Source organism: Bombus flavifrons, chromosome 4 (genome assembly GCF_040668555.2).
Source record: "Bombus flavifrons isolate JBK064 chromosome 4, iyBomFlav1_principal, whole genome shotgun sequence".
NCBI classification, from domain to species: domain Eukaryota; kingdom Metazoa; phylum Arthropoda; class Insecta; order Hymenoptera; family Apidae; genus Bombus; species Bombus flavifrons.
Genome location: NC_138445.1, coordinates 13,033,522 through 13,055,507, shown reverse-complemented (window position 1 = coordinate 13,055,507; position 21,986 = coordinate 13,033,522). Strand labels below are relative to the sequence as shown.

General features: G+C 32.9%; 2 protein-coding genes across 13 annotated transcripts in view; one reads left to right on the top strand and one right to left on the bottom strand.

Moving 5' to 3' along the window:
* The window catches only part of rsh (Rap GTPase activating protein radish), a 156,759-nt gene that overhangs the window by 132,947 nt on the left and 1,826 nt on the right, over positions 1–21,986 (bottom strand). For 2 of the 12 annotated variants that reach the window (XM_069111541.1, XM_069111544.1), the window contains exon 1: positions 930–1,113. The exons of 8 other annotated variants lie outside the window; for them this stretch is intronic. Coding sequence is in view for 1 of the 4 variants with exons in the window: in XM_069111539.1 (XP_068967640.1) it covers positions 19,738–19,739 (2 nt within the window). In the remaining 3 variants the exon portion in view is untranslated. Of the gene's footprint in view, positions 1–929; positions 1,114–19,737; positions 20,083–21,986 lie in introns of those variants that run through there. 2 more of the 12 variants (XM_069111539.1, XM_069111542.1) reach the window with 2 other exon arrangements.
* LOC138179097 (MAP/microtubule affinity-regulating kinase 3) overlaps positions 20,131–21,986 on the top strand; it is a 54,414-nt gene continuing 52,558 nt past the window's right edge. The window contains exon 1 of the mRNA XM_069111548.1: positions 20,131–21,108. The gene's annotated coding sequence lies outside the window, so the exon portion shown is untranslated. The remainder of the gene's footprint in view (positions 21,109–21,986) is intronic.

Genomic DNA, 21,986 nt, shown 5'->3' with positions numbered 1-21,986 from the left:
ACAGTGATGGACAAAACAAAGTTTCGAATAATACCAGCTTTGTATAGTATTGATATGATATCGGTATCATATATGAATATCAGTAATCTTTACATATTTTTGTATCATGTTAGTAATAGTCATCTATTTTTTAATATATTATCAGTCATAAGTATTGCGATACATATATATTCGTTACCTTTATTGGGAAACTATATCAAATGTTATTTTACAAACAAAATAGTAAATTCATAATAAAATAAATAGAAAATAAACACACTGGAAAACATTAAAATTTTTCTATCAGAAAATAACCCAATATAATAAGAAAAAGAAAATATATATATATATATATATATATATATATATATATATATATATATATATATGTCATATTTGCTGATAGAAAAATTATGTATATATATATGACTGGTAATGTATATTAGCTTGTTCAGAAAGTTTAGAGCATTTTTTATAACTGCTATGTCCTGTATTAGATCTTACTAAATTTGAACCAATTTTGTTATTATTTAAATGATAAAGACAACTAAAGAGAAGTATTTCAGAATTGGTTAGAAACTTATAATGGGGGCACCAATGGAAATTCTATTTTATTCACTGAATGTAGTATAATCGTACTATATTTATTCTGATCTTCACAAATCTTATTCAATTGTAAAATATTGTATATTTTAGAGATTCATGAAAGCTACTCGAAATATAATTCGTTACCAAAAAAGACGAAAACTTTTCAAAGGTGGTTATATTGTAGTCATTCAAAAATACATACGTGTAAATTATTCATATACTGTGAATTCTATGAGAACACATTATTTGGAGATCTTTCACAGATATGAACTTTCTGAACAGTGTAATATTACATCTAATTAATCTCGTCAAACAAATCTCTGGTTCGTGAAACTAGACTAATGTTATTTCGCATGACTTACTTTTCGAAGACGACATGGAACAGGAAAGAAATTTCACACAGACAGTTGCTGCACTATAATGTTCACTTCACTCATTATTTCCACTGCAAATATACTGAGAAGAAAAGAATATTGCACAAAAGCTTGCTTGCAACAAAGTTCGAATTCAGCCTCGGACGCGTTACTGCGCAGCGCAGTTTCTGGCGTCTCAGTGGTGCCAACCTAAAATCGATGGACGAACAACGCTAAGGGCGCGTGATTCAAACGTATTAATATACAAGCTTACCGAAGTATTCAATTACCTGCAGACGCTTTCTGCGAACGTATTATTTGCATTGTACAAAATGTTTTGAAATTTTATTAGCAGTCGGCTATTGTGATTATATTGATAAAGTTTGAAACAATATATGTAGAAATTACAAAATATTTAGTACAATTATACAACAGAAATTATACTTAATATATTAAAATATACATAGTAATGTTACAGAGATCACAAAAGTATAAAAAAATATAAAAGTACAACAATTATGTCTCATTTTATCTATTATTTATCCATTATATCATCCACTGCATTTACAAAAAGTATCTTGTAACTTTTACATATATTTTAAGACTGGTTTCAAATTTTTCAAATTCGACAGGTTTGGTTTCAGCTGATTTCAAGTTCTAAGCTCATCTAAGCTCATATTTCTCTAAATCCTTATATTTTATATCCACATAGTAATCTTAGTAGCAATTTCATCCATTTTGATAGGTTTTCAACCAAAAAATTCTAAGCTAACATCTATATAAATTTTAACTCGCATAAATCTTTCCACTAGTGTATATCCTTTATTCACATATATGTACAATTGTATAACAAAAGATCAACATTACGAGACCTTCTATCCAATTGAAACAGGCGAAAATCTGTGGTTTAACGAACTTTCGACTCCATGCATCATATAGACATAGTACATAGTACATTCACGATTCAGCGACTGTCGATTCGCTGAAGTCGTTCGATATTGTATTTAGCCGAGACAAGGGACTAGTCTCCAAGTGTTCGAACACGAGGATGAGAGACCGGAAGTAGCGAAGGAGTGGAAGACTCGACAGGTTGGAGAGTTGGCAGAGCCTACACAATGCGACTATTGTACGAGCAACTCCATTACAGCAAACGTTCTCCTTCGTTGTTACATGGAAACAGAAAATGAAGGCAAGAAGGGAATGAAAAATTCAGAAAAGACTATAAGTGTTACTATCATGCAAAGAAATTCGCTATAACCCTTGGATGATTCTTAGATACGTGTCGATCTACACGAACTGTTAGATTGTACCATAAGTAAACATTGTATTTCCACACTAACTTTAATTATCTTTTAAAAGTATTACAAAATAATTTCACCTGAAATGTATCCTTTTTCCTATCAAATGTAACTTTCCCCATTTATTTGGCAACTTATCAATTCTAAATACGAAATAATTAGATATCTTATTTTGGTAAAAGTAAGTAAAGACTAAAATGGTAGCCAAAATCCGAATCTCTTATACTCTAATGTTCCAAATAAAATTATAATGCTTAAACGTTTCGATAATTTCCTAATGATTTCTCAAGTTTGCATAAATTCTGAGATGCGTGTAGAAACGACAATTTTATAGAAATGAGGAGCATGTTCCCCACAAGTAGAAATTATGAAATAGCGAGTGGATCAGGTTTCGATTTGTGCAAATCGAATCTATTCGACAACATTTTTCAACTAACGTATGACGCAAACGATGCCCTCGATACTAAAAGTCGTGCGACATACGCATTTCACGAAGCTTGCAAAGTAATCCGATCGTATGGACATCGATGTGAAACGTTGCCGTGGCGTTTCGACGATTACATTCTACGTAGTGGTACTTGACCCTATTGAGAATACTGGGAATTCGGGAATTCTCCCTCGAGATGACTGAAGAACTCCCAAATGAAACTTCTTTTCAATAGTAACGTAGAAATTGTACATTACAGTGTCCAATATTGTTAAAATAAACTTGAAGCTTTGAAATTAAAAGCTGTTAATAAATAATTCAAGTAATAATTTTTAAATATTTTTTGAAGATAGTGTAGGGAGGGATAGACAGGAATAACAGAGATTATTTCATTTATTAATGATATAATATTAGCGAATTGACAAATAATAAATGCAAAATTATAAACTATCGTTGTACGAAAACGACTTCTCTATAATATCACAATTTTAAGTTAAACAAAACAACAAACTTGTAAATCCACTTGCAGAACTGCTCTTATTTTATTATCAAACTTGTTCCTGTTATACGCTTAGAACTTTGTTGATAATATTAGTTCAATTGTCCGAAAGCCGAAAGTTGAGTTGGGAAATTAATCAAGAGTCAGGATTAAAGCTGAGACTCAAAAATTAGGAATAACAGCGTTGAATAGAAGTACAATAGTTGTATCGTTATTCTTTAATATAGTTTCATTATTTCATTTAACATTTCCTGAAACAAAGCTCTTTGCAACCCAAGATTTACATATTGTACATTACCTCTGAATATTAAAAGCGAAGTTCAGCGTGAAATTTCATTTGAGTTTTCAAATCCAGTACACGAAATATTCAACACGACTTTTCTGAAAATAACAAACGCACGTTCAAACAAAAAAGAAACCCTTTAAAGAAGCAAATAAGGGTACAAATGTAGAAGATTATTAATGTAAACATTTTATATTTCGTAATACATTAGTCATATCAAACTCCTTAAAGCCTTTGTTTTCGTGATGGCTGTTCAAACAGTGACCTCCCTTTCTTCGAGTTCTTGTAATATACGTATCAAAAAGTCGACGTGTCATCCTCACTTATGTTCGTTGGAGGATTTTGAAAAATAAATAGAAGGTATCGTAGCATCGTATGATCGATCGTCACCAAGATCTCACGGGGATAGTATTCCCGTAAGTAAGTTCAATTTTTCCAGGCTTATAATAGCCGGCATCGGTCACAATTTACAAGAATCCCACTGCGAAGAAAGAGAATCTCTCTATATGCGATCTACGCTGCGATCGAATTTAGAAACAGAAGAATTCTGTGAAATACTTTGTGGAAATTTCGATAAAAGGCTTGTGGATGAAGAAAGAAGAAATTAATGTCTTACTTACGACAGAAATCTTATTCATTGTACCTTATGTAAAATATACACGCTTATCAAAAAGAATTCGAAACAAGAACTCTTCAATTAAATTTGATAGAATCGAAACTGTGCTAAATTTTTTAATTAATGTTTTAGGTATAAACGAACAGTGGAACATTGCTAATGGCTTTCGATGTTGAAGCAACGTTGAAATCAACTTATGATTGGATCCTAACCAATTGTTTTATTTTACATTTTACAAATCAAACTCTACCTGGCCCAAGCTATCTAAGTGATAACACATATATTCCAAAATTTAAAAACGCGTATATATAAAATGAGTTCTGTATTTCACGATCTGTGTCACAAAATTTCCAATTATAAATTATGGTCTATCAAGCAAATAGAGAACGTAACAAATTTCCAAGTAAAGTCCAACCGGTTAATTAGCTCCCACGCGGCCACCATTCGCTCCGCTCTATAACAAACTCGATTGAATCGAATGTGGCTGGCCCCGTGACAAACTGTTTCGCGGCCAGCCACGGAGTCATGCGGAAAATTTTCGCGAGGAAGCCGTCAAAGCGTCCCAGCCAATTCGATACACCGATTAGAACGCAAATTCATTTCCGTGGCGCGTTATCGAAAACCGATATTTCCTTCTCTTTATGCGGCGACGCTGTGGATTCTTTGCCGATGCGATCTACTCTAAGCCAACGACGTCTCTCCACTACGTTACGTGAAATTTATAGACAACATCTATTTCCATGGAATTTCTTCGTTCCATTTTCGTACAGAGAAGAGCAATTATTTGTAGTACGATGTTGTTCCAATTTTAATCAAGTTTCAGTACGAAAATGCGAGAAAGATTTTAACACATGTGATGCTACCAAAGTAGGGGAAACTGATACAGAAACTATACAGCGGAGTAAAATTATGTACATTATGCTTATCTACAACCAATTAAAGAAAATCGTTCGTCATTTGGCAATCACTTCAGAAGAATATTATAAAACATGTACACTACAGTGAATTATTATGTTCGACGGTTTTCAAAATTATAGTGTATTATAATGTTTTGGTGATCAGTAGATAAATTACCGTATTAATACTGTTATGAAAAATATAAAAAAATTATTTACAAGATGCTTGCTATGCGAAGGTAAAAGGATTCTAATATCTTCAGTAAACTCGCAACTTATCAAAAATCTGAAATATCTCACGAAATATTGATCCTTTCAATAATGTAATATCCAAACACTGTTTTACGCAGAATACTTGGAAGAATCAATCAACGTACAAAAGATATGCAATTTCGCGTTTAAGAGAAGAGGTATTTTTAATTTGCAGATACACATCGTTGTAATTATGAAATTAGCGGTGAGATCATTCAATTTTTTTCCATTCGATTTTTAATAAAACTCAATTGCAAATTATATTTATTGATTTATACTTATTTGACATTTTATTCTTCAAAACTTGTTCAGAAATAATGCAAAATAATAATAGAAAGTGTTGCGAATGTGAACTAATTATATAGGAAGCATTAGCGCTACAGGCTATTAATCCTAATTTTCAGAAGACATTAATCGTAAATAAAGGCGAACACCCTTTTCTCGCGTGCGCCACTTCATTGCAGATCGAAACAATTCCCTTGTTAACCTGTATCTGATTTGCGTGCATTTCCATATAAGTGCATAGTTTTGTTTCGTTGAATTGGAATCAGTTGGAGAAGAACACTGGTGTGAATATGCATTACTTCTAATAATATAAATTTATAGAAAGCCCTGTTACCAAATTTTACTCGTGTATTTATAATTTTATTCAGAGGTTTCCATAAATCACAGATAATTAAAATGTAGAATAAATGAAGAATTTTAGATAGATGATCATAAATAACAATGTATACTGCATCAAAGACTAATTAATAGAAATTTAGATTAAATCGATTTGATTTTTTTTTCTTTCAAAAAAAAAAAAAAAAAAAACAACGCTCGACAGAAATTTTCGGGCAACCTGATACGCTAATATCTGATCCAACGCATTTAATATGGAAGTTTCGATAAAACTCTGAAATCGAAGCTCACAAGTTAATTAGAAAAGTAATCTACCCTGTTTCAATAATTATTCAGCGAAAGTTTTATCAGTAATGCAATATATAATACATGTAACTCGAAGCGTGTTACACGAAAGTATATTCAAAAATACATTCTGACCAGCCAAGTTGCAAATATGGGACATCTATCAGATTACATCCTTTAATTTCCTGTCGTGTACATTGTGTTTCGCTCAGTTAGGCATTAGCTTGGCGCGCAAACATTTGTGTTACAAATTTAAATAGTATTTAATCGGAGTGGTCTTTATTTGAAGAAAAATAAAACTGGCTGAAATTTATTCATAATATAAATTTAAACGTACAGATAAAATCGATTCAGTGACTTGATTTCAAATAAACTTCATATAAAAATTCTTAGATTTCGTCATAAAAAAAATGTCAAAAAATGACTAAAATGATACCGAATTGCTTACTTGTTTAATTCCGTTTATTACTTATGCGTAGTTCATTTGTTTCGTAATTTAACTTCATTGTTGAAAACTAATATCAAACTCTTTCGCACTAAAAAAATTAAAGATAAATTAAATAAGCGCTCAAAGAAACAAATATCAAACAGTTCACAGTTGCTGTCCTGTGTAAAATTAATTTCAAAAAGTCGCAACCATAAAGAACATAGACGCAAAAGCACACAAAATGGACAATTTCATTGGGGAAATTTGCAACAACGCGTATATCTTCCGTTATCTCTTCGCAATAGATCGTTACAAAAATAATTTCACAGAAATCAGACTCGTTATATCAACTTCACAGAGGAAACATTTCTCGTTAACTTCTTTGGTATCATAAAATCCGGAGAAATGGCAATGTCATGAAATTTCATCGTAAATATCAAAGGACCGGAGTGAAAAAGCTACAAAGAACGGACGAATTCAGCGAAAATTCATTACTCGGGGCCATAATCTTGTACAGAAGCGTAAGTCTTCCGATATCGGAGCAGAAGTTCCAGTGAATCCTGGTCTTTGTCGAGAAAGAGTGCTCTCGCGTGTTCGTTGATTGGCGTATCGATAAAAAATCGGTTCCAATCGCCTTTTTCCGTTTCATCGATGAGATTTCCTCTTTCACAGGAAGCTCGTGCACGATCGAACAACGTCCGCGATCTCGATGGTCCTCGGGGATATTATTAGCAGATTTTATTAGCCACCGATGGCAACAAACTGCTGATTGCCTTTACTGACGACGATCCATTCACGTACAAGGCGGTTTTGGTCCTGATAATTTAACAAAGAAATTTTTCCAACAAAAGCTCATTGGTATCAAACGAAGAATTTACCGATATAAAAGAGAATTGATATTAAAAATTTGTATTACCTTCTCGTAGAAGGTAGATATCATTTTGTGTCTTTTAAATAGCACATTATATTCTTTTTGTCATATTCTGAATAATGCGCTATTTAAAATACATATAGAACGACTCTTGTTTCTTATGAAAAAATAATACTTCGCAAAATTAATTCGTTTTTACGTCGGCAAATTTTTCATTTGACAGGATATTTTCAATGGGCTCGTTGGGAAAATCTTTTATTCAAACCGCCTCGTATAATATTGTGTTCCACGATAAATTTCCAGGACGAAATTAATATCGCAATCGTGGAATCGTAAAATTGACGAATTTAATTATTTATAGCAATTATTTGCAGAAATGAACATTTTTATTCGTAGAATTATTTGGAAAGATAATTATTAAAAATGCAGATTATACGGAGAATGGAGATTTTAGAGACGAATAATTTTTACAAGTCGAAAGTCGTCCAGGTGAATAAATTACGTGCCGAGTTGGTAATTCGAATTTTATTCATGAAAAAATTGTGCTACGATGCGCAGATCTGAATTCGTTATAGCAACGTGTAACGTTTGGATGATTCTAATCTAAAAGTAATCTTTAATCATACGCCGTATGAATTTAAATAATTAAGTTCTACTTTAAATAATTACAAATATAATATTCCTTCCAATGTCATAATAAATGTAAATCGTGTGTCCAATTACAATGCAATTTATCCCGTACCTTTAATCAACATCACAGATAATCTTATAAGAGATATGTCTTATTCCATCCTTCTGACAAATCAGTGAAAATACTCGTTTCTTCGGTAGATCATTTTACCATCACATCCATAACCTTACGTACCGAGTGCTCGAGCAAAGAACCCCGTGGACATGTTTTCTCTCTCTCAACAGGTGGTAGTCGATTGGAAAGAAACAGAAACAACGTCAGGATTCCCTGGAGATTGAGACAGTAACTATGGCTTATCGATAGTGCGATGATATATCAACCGATGATAAGTTTGATCACGATGGACGAATCAGATATAGGAATTATATACTTTTAACGTTCGCGAAACTTTATTTTCATTAATGGAAAAGAAAAGAGAGGACAATTAGGAGAAAACCTCGTTTTGACGAAGAAAGGGAGAAACAGTGAAATTCTTTCTGATTTCAAATTTTTCAAATTGTTAAGGCGTTGCCAGGCGTTAATTTTAAACCGGCTTCGTCACGCGGACGAGATTTCTCTATTTCCGAGTTTTAGATTTTTATACGCATTTTTACTATATTTCGTTTTAGATTTATTCGTAGGCAGAAAACTGATTTTCTAGGATTAACGAAGAATCCGTAGCTTCTCCTGCACCTCAAAGGCAACTGACGCATTATGAACTCGTGAAGACTCGGGCTTTAGCTGATGCGAGGAAGCGATGGGTATTGTTTTGGATTTTCCCTAACTTGGATGACGTGTACGTCGCTCCGATACCACGAAGTAGACTGCCAATATTCAAGATATCAATTAATTCGTTGTTGTTCATCAGCAACCAGAAATAGGGTTTTGTGTATCTTGAGCATCAATTAGTGCCAACGGAATGTTACAATGTTTCGTATAACGCGCATAATACAAGTATTCATAAAAGGTATCTACGAGTCTACGAATATTTTCGTGAATCTAAATATTTGTGCGTGATATATAGTCGATATACGTTTACGATAAAAGAAAAAGAAGTTCGAGGATGAAATTTTCACGTGGCGCACTCCGTGTTGAAATCTATTTACAAACAGTTGAAACCACCTTACGTCCACCTACGTCAGGAAAGGACAATCTCAGAGATAAATGTATCTCCGGGCTGTTTAAACAGAAGCTGTTTCCGTTTCTCCTGAAGAAAACAACGGCGAGATGCAAGTAGTTTAATCAATAAATACGGAGGCGGAATGAAGTGGAACAGTTTGAAACGCAGGGAACGAGCCCTGAGGATGTGATTATACATCCGGCCAGACGTGTCGTTACTACGCGTGATAAGCCCGATGAATAAACGCCTGATCTTAATTATAATGAGCTGGAAATTTCGGCGGCCGATAACGTTCGTCGCATCGCAACGGCTAATCAGAAATTCAAAGATTGTATCACCTCTGAAAACGGGTAACGAAAACGCTGACGAAGCTCATTATATACCGAGTGATACCGTTAGAGAATCGCGAAACGGATTTGCATCGTGACCGCTGCGCTGCATCGTTATCTTTACATCTACGATCGTAGAATGTCGCGTTCATAACTGAGATGAATTTGATCTATGATGAAGTTAGATTAGGTTCAACTTGCGTTCAATCCAAATTAGAAATAACGAAATGGAACATCGTTTGTAAATATTTACGTTGAATTATTCGCATTGCGTTAGTTTTCGTGCAAGTTAGAGGGGAGAGATGGTAATGGATTTTGTTTACAGAAATAGTAAATAAGTAAGTATAGTAGTAGAAATGGAGAATTAATAGATCGTGGAGAGGATATGCTAATTGACGTTTTACGTGAAATAATTGCGTTGAGATGTCTACGGAGTATTAGAGATGCGAGTATTAGCAAGTAACGTGTCATTTGAATAAGCATACATTTTAGTGACGTAGAAATAAGAATCGAAGCATCGCTGATACATCTTTAAATCCCCATTCTAATACTAATTAATTTAATAAACGAATATAATAAGAATGATCTGTTGCAAAGTTTTCAAAAAAAAAAGGGAAGGATAATAATTCGTAAAAATCCACGATTATAAAAATGCCAATCCAATGTTCAAAAATTTTAATTCAAAACCCAAAAATTCTAAAGCTAAATTTCTTACAATTCTCGATTCTTACATGGAAAACGTGCAAAATAAAAAGATAAATCCTCAAAATTTGAAATATTCTATACATGAACTGTTTCCTCCCAATCGCAGAAGAAGCGAAGAACTGAAAGCTGCATGAAGATAGCACTCTTTTCTTAAAAGGTGGAAGAACAAACATTTTAGTTGAACAAATGTGATCAAATCGTGGACAAACGAATGGCATTTTTTTTTTTTTTTTGTAAAAATTCGCATTGGGAGTGCCATTTTTGCCCGGCTAGAATCGAAACGTGTGAAAGATATGAGGCTACATAAAAATAGTAACACATAATCGATGGCTTGTGCCCATAAATATGGTTCTCGTGTAAAACGGTGTTTTCTTAACTTCCAGCAAAGTTTCCCCCGAACTTAAACTCTTCTACGCAATTTTCCTGAATTTTATAGGGCACACCTTACCAAGTTAAGTGCCCTTAACGGATGCAATAGTAAGCACTTTACAATCCAACAATTTTTTAGCACATAACGTTTCCGTTTACGACTTCTCCATCCAGTAAAAAGAAAATTGAATTGCTCGTGCTACAATTAATTTTCAAATTGAAGAACAACAGTAGAACGCACGTCAAACAGCGTGTAAAAATTTAATCGAATAGTAATTAGTACGAAACGGTCGAGACAAAGTAATTTCGATGTTAGTTGGCGTGCAATTAAGTAGGTTGCTTAAAAATTTAATTAAACAAGACACTTCGACTAACTATAAATTAAACACGCTGCCTCATTCACTTTGTTAAAGCTAAGCCTGGATAATTACACAAAATCCTTCCCTTTCGCACGACTTTCGTTGCAATTAACCCAGGTGAAACAAATCTTGGTTGTGAAGTACAAGTATTTTTCTCACACAGTTTTTAACCGCCTTCGTGCGTGGAATACACCGAACGCTGAAGAAATAAAAGTGGAAAAATCCAAAGGTGAATTTGTAGTAATCAAAAACTGAATAAAGGCTAACCCTTAACTATATAACATTTATGGCTGAGGCAAGGCTGAAGTTTCGTTTTATTAATCGTATTTATTAATATAATCTAACGAGGAATTCCAGTGAGCAAAGAAATCATAGAGGTGTAAGTCAAGACTTAAATGGTTTATCATTCATGTTACGTTTTTATGGTTTAAGAAATATTATAAATTTTGTGTAACAATTAATTGGGAATATCGTTTCATGGAAAATAACATTGGACGATTTTAACAATTTTAAAAATGTCGATTTTAAAACGCACATTTGTTCGTTATTAGTATTTTATACTTTTCGTGATGAGTACTGTGAAACCTTAAATTCCTCTATCTTTCAACTCTGTATATTTTATAAGAAATATGAAAATGTCTCAAAAAAAACTCATCACAGAATATGAATACCGAAAGTGTAGAAAAGATGTAATTTACATTCAAGACCTAGAAAGAGTTTAATTTTCACAAAGCTCGTGTGCAAATGTTGAGTTACACAATACATGTGCAAGATTAAAATGTATGTCATTTCCTCTTTGATTAGAACTAACAAATATGTAGAAGAATAGAAGCAATATGAAAACCTATTTTCAGGATATTCATTCTTCTCATAAGTTCGAAGTTAAATAGCCTATTACGAAAGTTTCTTTCATTTCAAAAGAATTTTTGCTATATCCATGAGAAGTAACATAAGAGAAACTGAATTTCAAATTATATCGCATTTTCCTGGAATTTTAATAAGAATTTATCTACTGTGAAAATATTTCTGTAACTTAATAAGCTTAAATTAATTAGTTACAATGTATATTTCATTGAACATACTGCAGTTGAAAACAAATAAAATAAACGTGCTGCTATATACATTATTCAAGTTCCAATTGTAAAGTTCCGGCTAATGGAAAGTATGAAATTGGTAGAATTTAATATACCACGTATTTCACGAAATCTTTAATCGTTATTAAATATTCACTGATAGAATATTAATCGTATAAGAAAACAACATTCCATTTAATCGTACTATCGCTCTTCCTATTGCTTTATATTACGTGAAACGCGCATCTGTGAAAATTCATATTCATGTACAGAATATGAGATATACAAAATTTTTAAACCTTTCATACAAAATTCAAAACTGAATCTATACATTCTAACAAAATGTCGCGTTTATATTGAAAGAGAAAAAGAGAAAAAAAGGAAAAGTTCGGGAAAAAAGTTCCTACCTTTCAAAAGTGGAGACCGTTTCAAAACTGTATCGTGTTGTTAGTTTCGAATTTGATCGATCGGGTGATATCGCGTTTCCCAACCGCGGTATCAACGTTCTTGCCGGTAAAAGCATCTCGTGTTCTCTCTAACTAATTGAATCTGCCGCGTTTTCCTCGATAAAACACGCGTCTGTCCCATCTCACGAAACATCGCCACGTGTACGCTCCCGAATTCTCAAATTTCGACAATGAACAAAAGAGAAAAAAAAAATTGGAAAGTTTCGAACACGAAATAGAGGTAAACTGAAAGTGGAACGAAGATTTATCGTAACTTCTTACGTCTATCGTACTGCAGATACAGTTGCAAAATAAAACGCAACGCAGATTGCTTCAAACTATACTTGAGAACGTGTGAAAAGAACTTATATGGTTTAAAAATTTACAATTTAAGTTTTTAGATCTTACAAATATACATATAAGGTGTTTATACTTATTTTTGCACATAATTTTGTATACGTAATTTTTTTTTTTAAACAACTGATTTGCTACATATATCAGTTGTTAATATAATATTGAAAACATTGTCCAAATGTATGAATTCGAGATGAAAAAAGAATTATGAAAATGCATGAAAAGATATATCTTATAAGTAAAATTTGTTCCCATTTTAATATCATCTTTTTGCAAACATTAGATAATAGAATATTAAGGGGACAAAAATAGGATGATGGACAGAATTATCACCTATATACATATATTCTACGAATGAAACAGATGACCCTAAATTATCAGAGTTAATCGACGAACAGATCTAGATATCAATTAACTCCAATTAGTTGAATTAGCATCGAAGACTAATTAAGGACCACTGGAACAGGTTATTCCGCGTCGCATTATTAATTAAATCATGTCACGTGGAACGAATGTTTTGCTACTAGAAAATGAAATTGCTTGATCGGTTCGCAATCAATTGGATTCGATAAATTGAATAAACAAATTGTTGTATATGTAGAAGCGTGGAATAGATTTGTTTGTGATATAATTATATTATTTTTCCAATATAAACGAACGGTATTAGCGTAAAGAAAAATAACATTAGAATAAAATTGGAATGAAAAGAGTATGATATCGTAAAATTGGATTAATTACCTATAGAATCTAAGAATTATAGACAAATATTGTCCCTAAAATTTTCTTTTAAAAGGCAATCTTCTTTATAACAAAGAATCGAAAACATTAAATAGAAATTCAAATCGCGACTTCAAAATACACTCACACGAATCGCCCAAGCTAATTAGCCTTAAAGATGTAGCAATACCATCAAACAGATTTATATTCAAAGGAGTTTCCAAGGTCGATCATTCGATCCAGCGATAATAATTAAACGCTTCATCTTGATGCAGATTAAAGCTTTCACGCTTCAACGTTTAGCACGAATTTCCATCGACTATGTAAATTCGTATCTTCGTACAAATTTCCTGCTCTTATTTGCTTTCATTGCTATCGTAAGCTAGATGAAAAAGAAGAAACAGAGTTAATAAATAATTTCTTCCAATGAGGTCATCCATGATTGAAATGGCTTTCAAGAGGAATTAAGAGAAAAATTGTTATATACCACGGGGGAGAGGAGCAAGAATTAAAATCTCATTCGATTTTTTAACGAAACAAAACTTCAATATCGTCTGGTAGAAGAGAAGTGCTTATTTAATTTTGTACCGATCACAATATGATAAAGTTATTGAGCAAGCCTGCTTGCAGGTATCGAGAAGAGCGTCTGAAGAGGCAAGATTATGTTAACGTGAAGGAAGAATTATGTGTGCCTCGATCAAAAGGATCCATTCAGATACTCGATGAATTCATCTTCGCAATTGTAACGCGTTTATTTTGTATTTGCAACTTCAAAAATAATACAACTCGTAAGGCAAAGTGTACAAATTACGTGGACCTTACGAATTCTCTTATTCCTAACCTATCAAAAAGTAACATTGGATTTTTCGTATTTTAATCGCGAAAGATACTTACATCCATCTATTGGGTTGGCAACTCAGTGATTGCGGATTTTGTCAATAGCACCTAATGACAAAACCCGCAATCATTTAGTTACCAACCCAATATATGTTCAACATTGGTATAAAATTGGTATAAAAATTGCCACGATCATTTCCTACGAAGTCTACAGATTGAAAGAGAAAGCTGAGCAAAAAATAAAACGAATATTCCACATTAAAGGACTAAGTGGAAAAGCAAAGCAATAAAGGGATTAATAGCTAACAGTTGCGAAGTTACAACACGAGTCGGCTGGAAAGTGAAAAAGACGAGGTGTACAATCTGGCCGGTTATTCGATTTCAACATGGTTGCTCCTTTTTTCGATACTTTGACCATCGTTAATTAACCGTACCATGGGAGATCGTTAAGTGAATTACTGGCAGAAATGCGATTTAACGACGATGGTATCGGGTTCTCAACAGAAATTAACGATCGACCAATGAACGTGGAAGATGATTCTTAACGACGTGTCGACGATGAAATCGACTACGGGAAAGAATCTCGGACGAAGGAAATCTCATTTCGATCGCATTTCATCGCGTTTCTGCTTAATTCCTGGTCGCTTCAGCAGTTTTCAAACGCGATGATGTAGCAATCGGCTGAAAACAGAAAGAATCCTACGAGGATAGAAAATTTAGAGATCCAACACGAAAGGAACACAATGTAATAATTTTAGAAAAGAATTCTAAGGAAACTAATCTTACTTAGATCGTTTGCTATTAAATTGTTATTGTTACCAAAGATTAAATTTGATGGTAAACAGCGAACATTATTAAACCTTTAATCTTATATGAGAGATTCAAGATAATGATATAAATCATTAAATCTTTAATTTGATATTGATAATTGAAAACCGATAAGGATAAAGATAAATTTTGATAACAAAGATCTGTATGCTTCCAAATGTTAAAATACGTCAGTATACATATTCAGGAGAATTTGGAAATTCGTATGGAGATTTTCGAAACAAAATACAAACCTCGAATATCGTTTCCTTGTGAAAATTACGCTTATAGCACCGTTTTCCACTGAATTCCTCGATTAAAACGATCTTAAACGGTGTAGCACCATTCGATTTTTATTATTAAAGCGAGTAAGAGTATTTCTATGTGCATGTAGAATCGAACAAGGTGTAGCCAGGTGGCGCGTTAATTAGAACGAGCTCTACTTTGAATCTCAAACGACGATGTGTATCATTAACGATATACCTTTTAATGCTTGCGCGATTTGTTTCAATTGTTCGTTGAAGAAGCCAACGACGAGTGTTACAACACCAGGCAACATCTCCTTTCTTTCTATCGAGAAATCGAAATTCAGATAAAATTTTAATAATTGATATCGTTGGTAATACGTGAATCGTTGATAAAGAAATAATTATTTTCTTAATCTTTTATTCTAAATTCTTCGTTATTTTATTATATTATCAAAGAATTAAGAATCGTCTTGGTTTTTTCCAGTGAAATAAGTGGAGCAGACAGAATCAAGCAATAATGGTCACAGTATCTTTAAGTAACCGTGACCGTAGTAAATGCTTCGAAAAATTCTTCCGATTCTTTTTAGAAAAACTGTCGCTAAAAACAGATGGTCTGAACTACAATACCCTCAATTCGAAGAAACAGATTTTTATAAATACAATTAAAAGAAATAGAACCTAAGTAGAATTTTGTTTCGCCTGCTAAATATTCTACCAAGTGTTATACTTTGAATATTTTATATATTCTTGCATACTATGTAGATTCTATATATTTTTACGCGTTTAAATTTCTACTAAATACACAAAAATCCGCAGTATAGTAATCAACACGAAGAAGAAGAAACCTATTAATCTACTAATCACATTCCATGTCAAAATTACTCTAATTATACGGTAGATAAAGTCGTCGACATAGATTCATACGACTCTCTTAGTTTTCATCTCGCAGAGTTGCTTTTATCGGGCCGGATTTAAAACAGATTTCGTTCGCGGAAAAGAGGCGAAAAGCGATCGATCGACGTACGGAAGGAGCCGCGGCAAAAGGAGATCTGGCAAATTACCATATGCACTCGAGGTCTCCAATCACAGGCTACGTGATTACTCCGGAAGGAAAAAGTTCCATTCCGTGGTTGCCCGCGAAATTGCTCGATCGGAATCCTCTCCACAATTTTTCCGACATGCACAATTTCAACGACTCAGACATATTCTAATTTTCGCGAACGTATTCGTTTCAATAATCCTGTTCAGACGAGCCAAATCTCTTAAAGTCAACCTTATGTTCATAGTAAGCATTTGTATTTGATATTCTTCGCACGAATTTCTCTATTCCAATGCAATAATTCGTATTTCTATTAGTAAATTATCAAGATTTAATAAGAAAAGTCTCGTGTAATGAGAACTGCCTCGTACAACTTTTTATCTCCTTCTCTATGCTAAATTCAAATATTGGCTACATTTTTCAATTTATGAAATAAATGTCATTTCCTAACAACAAAACCTAGGCCTGTGATACGATAGAGTTGTAATAATGAAGTGACCTCAAATGAGACAGTGTATTGCATTCGTGGTGCAAGTCAACTCAATTGAATTAAGCAGCTATTCACTTCCAGACATTAAATTGAAGTAGGGAAATTGTGATAAGAAATCATATGCACGCATATCAGAAAACAATTATAATAGTATTTCAAACCACGATAAATCAAATTTGATGTGACGAAACAACATGTAATGAGATGAAGAAATTAAGAAAAATTGGTATCGACCAGTTCAGCTTCTGAGAGACTCGTGTAATGTATGACACACGAATATGAATATGAAGCAAAAATTCCAAAATGTTCATCCTTTGTATCTTACATCCGCCGTGACAGGGAATGTCTCACCAAAGAAACTAAGACAAGTATCTAGCAAATTATTCCTTGAATACTTGAATGAACAAGGAACCAACAGGTTTTCCTCCACCTTTCTTCTTCTCCGCCAACGCGTCGAACTTAAGGACTCGACCGATCGATCGAAAAACTTTGACCCAGTTACGTGTTTCACCCTCCGGAACAATGAGTGAAAAAGTCGGCCTGAACGTCGACCCTGCCACCGTCTACTAGGAATCCTGCATTGTTTAACGCTGAGGAGGAACGAAACGAAGTCACAGAAACGAAAGCAACGACGAAACAGTGGCGAAATATGTTCAGAATCAAAGCGTGTTCTCGACCGCTTTTCAGCAAACAATAGACCTACTCATGGAACACGGGCACCTGTTTACGATACCTGCGTACGACGTAACTTTGCTCTCACAAGTTGAATTTAGCTCGTCCCACCAGATAGAAAGCGCTGCACCCTATATTCGGAGTTTATGTGGGCTGGCCTGAGAGTAAGAGCAAAACTGGAGGCTATTAGTTTGATTTCTGACTACATTATGGAGGTGGAAAGAAATGGCGAAACGCGTTGCTGATAGAATCTGTGATGTGAGAGTAAGATTCTTTTTATTTCTCCTATTTCTTATTCCTTTTTTATCCGCTTAATGCACATGTTTATGATATGTAGGAACATGAATTATTTCTGATTTAGTTGATTATTTTAGCTATTGATCTTTATAGATTTTAGCTACGATATTTTACAAACTAAAATATCTATGTATCTCCTAAAAAATATATTATACTATACCTACTTGCATTGTTGATTGTCTTTTACTGTAAAGGAAATTTATTTTCATCGCTTCTATTAATATATCGAGGAGAAATTTACGTTTTAAGGAATTAATTCAAATAATTTTAATTGAAGGCTATTAAATATCTCATGGCATTATAAAGGTGGAAGAGGCTCCTGAAACCTATTGCTACTCGCTGTATTAATAAAATTTAGGATGTGATTCTACGATCTTTTTCTATTTAACCTACTTTCATTTTTTTTAATTGAAATAATTTTAATTGAAGGCTACATCAGTTCGATTTCTGCCGACGTTACGAAAATGGAAGAGACTAGTGAAGCCTATTGACGATCAAATTTAGTGTGTAATTATACGATCTTATTATTTTATCTATGTTTATTTCCTCTCTATCTTCTTCCTTTCTAAAAACGAATTTAATTGAGATCTATTGCTTCTAACGTGAATTTTTTACTGAGAACTCTGTTATGTCTGATCGCCGACGCGATCCTGAAATGTCCTAAATGAGAAATTCACTCTCTTGATTTCTCTTGAAAAGGATAGAATATATTGGTTATAACTTTGACGGGGCACGTTATTGTCACACATATACACACATAAAGTAGCATTTGTGCACAGTTATTTGTTGTGGTTTACATTCATAAAAAAAGGGCTGGGGACGGTTAGTGCTGTCAGGACAACACACGATTCACGTGTACGCAACACCTTGGCAAAAAGTAGTTTCCAGGCACAGAAGTGTGTGTGGAAACACTTTTCGAGGCTCAATTCAAAAAATATTTGTATTTCATATCGCTAAAAAATAATTTCCAGTTATTAATACAATTTCATATGATTTTACAAATTCAATATAACTCTGAGATAAGAATTTTCATATTGAAAAATTGATAATTTATGATAAGATTGTAAGAAGTAACTTTTTATAGTATTAATTCTATGTAGTGACGATGTATTTCTTTTTTGAAGCTGATAATTTATAATAATCTTGTGTATAATTTATTTTATTCAGGATTAATTCTAATTGGATATATTTGAAATTGCAGAATTAAATTTTATACTTAATCAAAATTAATTTGGATAATATTAGTAAATAATACTTTTAGATTATAGCTAAATTAAAAAGCAATATTTTTGAGTGACATTGGCATTAAAAAGCAACATTTTTGAACGACAATATTTCATGAAACTGACTCGTTTATATTGTCATCTCTCTGAAATTTTTATTCCGAGTACTTGTTAATTCACTAGAAATACGATACAGCTATTTGATGACATTAAAATCAGCTTTTATTCGATCATTTAAATAAAAGTTATAATAAAACTATACTTAGGTTAACTGAAAGGTTAGGGAAGTAGAATGTTTTTCAACGCATGAATAGGCACGAAGTAGGAATGAACGAACAACATGGCAATTTCATTTGCTCAAACGCGATGCATGTATAAGCAAACGCTTTGCACCCTAAATTTTCTTTATCGGTTTATTATTGCGCTTCGACAATTTTCCTAGGACGTTCAAGTTCGCTTATATTTAGTTTTATAATATTTCGAATTACCGTGTGGTCGAGATGTTTCAATAAAGAAAATTTTGAGAACGAAAGTTAAAATAAAATAAAGCAAAAATTAGAAAAATATAAACTTCTTGAAAAACTTACATTTAAATAACATTCTTCTCAGATCCAATTATGTATTTTGAAACAAAAATTCTTGAATCACACTACAATACACTTTCACATTTTTTAACATTGAACGATACCCGCTACAACTTCTCTAACAGCGGAACCCTCTTGAAATATATCATTAGTAAAAGTCTATAAGTTACAAGTTACGAGTTATTAATATTAATAAAGTCTTCATTATATAAAATGAAGTAACGAAGTAAATCATTCATTCGACTATCCGGTTTGACGTAAATTTGCAAAATTATGAAAGAGAAATATAACCTTCGTCTTGTCACTTGCCAATTCACTAACATTGTTAGTTCGTAATCTATCGCGCAAGAGGGCTCAGCGATCACTTATTCTCCTCCAATATGACATCATAACTAGTCCTGTCGTGTCAAGTCCTGACCTGAAGTGCTCCAGCCATTATAAATATTATCATAATTTCGCTCTCAAATAACACGTGGCATCAAGTGTTTCAATAATCTTCTATTATATAATCTACGAATCCAAGTTTCAGTTGTTTATTGAAATATTTTGCAAGTGTTTCAATAATATTCAATTAATTTAGAACCTATAGTTATAACCTATAAACTCAAATGTCTCTAAGTTGTTTATTGAAATATCCCACAACCTCGTCGTACAAAACACGCATTTCACCGTACAAAATAATATTTAACGCAACAAAAACTCAACGTAAACACATAAAAACGACATGCTACACGTAAATAGTTACATACATATTAGGTATATCATGTTACTTCTCACAATCTTAATCAACACAAAAATAACACGAACGTGATCTTCACCTGTGTGGATTCTACGTTTCAAGCAATTTGAAACCTCGAAGACAATTGTATACAAACAGTTCTTGAATCGAACCGCGAATGTCATGGTCGAGAAATCTCGTGGAAGACGAGGGCTGGGCACACGAGGCAGTGTTTGCATTTTGTATTGTGCAAAAGCAAACAAAGGATCAAACGGTGACACTGTCGTTTATAATCTCGTTCTGCTAACCGCGTTTCCTCGGATCGTTTAAAACAGCTACGGGGATGATTGGTAAAGCATCGTTTCCCGATATCGTCGAAAGAACTGTGCCATGTTGGAGGACCTTAATTTCGAATAATTGCGGAAATTCTCCCCCGTTCGTTGAAAAATTCGTTTTCGATTAAACGTGCCGCGTTCCGCGTTTCGCACGCGCGAAAACTCTTTGAAAGCACTTCTCTCTGAAAACGTTCTCGGTATGGATTAATTTTGAAAAATTGCGAAAAAGTGGTGAAATACAGAAAAGTTAAATTGAAGAATTTTTCATATGGATGGATTCGGCTTGGCTGGCAAAGATTTTTTGAATTTACAAGTCTTCAGGTATGACGCACATATTTTTTATTTATTTTTGTGTTTTTGTGTTTGTACGATATACGCTGTTATTAAAAATTTGGGATTATTTATCTTACAAGAGGCGAATTTAGATTGTTAAATAGAAATTTTAATAATAAAAGAACCCAAATTTTTAGTAGAAAAAATAATAGTGCATGTGTTTGAACTTTTAATATTTCAAATTATCAAGTAATTAAGTTGCGATAATATTTAAGATTGACAATGAGAAACACATATAAGTTAAAAATGAGGCAATCCGAGGATAAACTTTTAAAATATCAGAACTGATTTTAGATATCATAGTTTTCAAAAAATAAGTACGTACGTATAAATACCTTATTTTTACGTAAATTACGTAAAAATAAATACATGATTAACAACTTGACTATTTAGCGATGGAGACATTTACTCTCTCAATTTATTCCTCTCTTTTCTTTGATTAACAATTAATGTTAGTTAATTTGTTACAAAATTAATAGCAACAGCTTATAAAATGTATTGCATTCTATGTGATTACGTTCAGTTGTTTATATTATATTAAAAGATCGATTAATTTTATTTCTCGTATAAATCTCAACAAATCATGGATCTTTTCTCGTTCCGGGAGATAATAAATGTATTACGATCGATATAAAGTTATAATCTCGGCTATCGGGTGCTTATAAAAAGAGAAAGTGCTTCCGTATCATTAGCCGGTTACTCGAAATGATTTAATAATAGCACGAAGGGAATCGATCAAAACGTGAACCCACAGAAGTTTCACTACGATGCTACTATGTAATGTATAAGAAAAATTACATCGTTTAAATCTCCAACGAAATATATATTTTTTCAGAGATAAAAATATCTTTTATCAAATTATATGG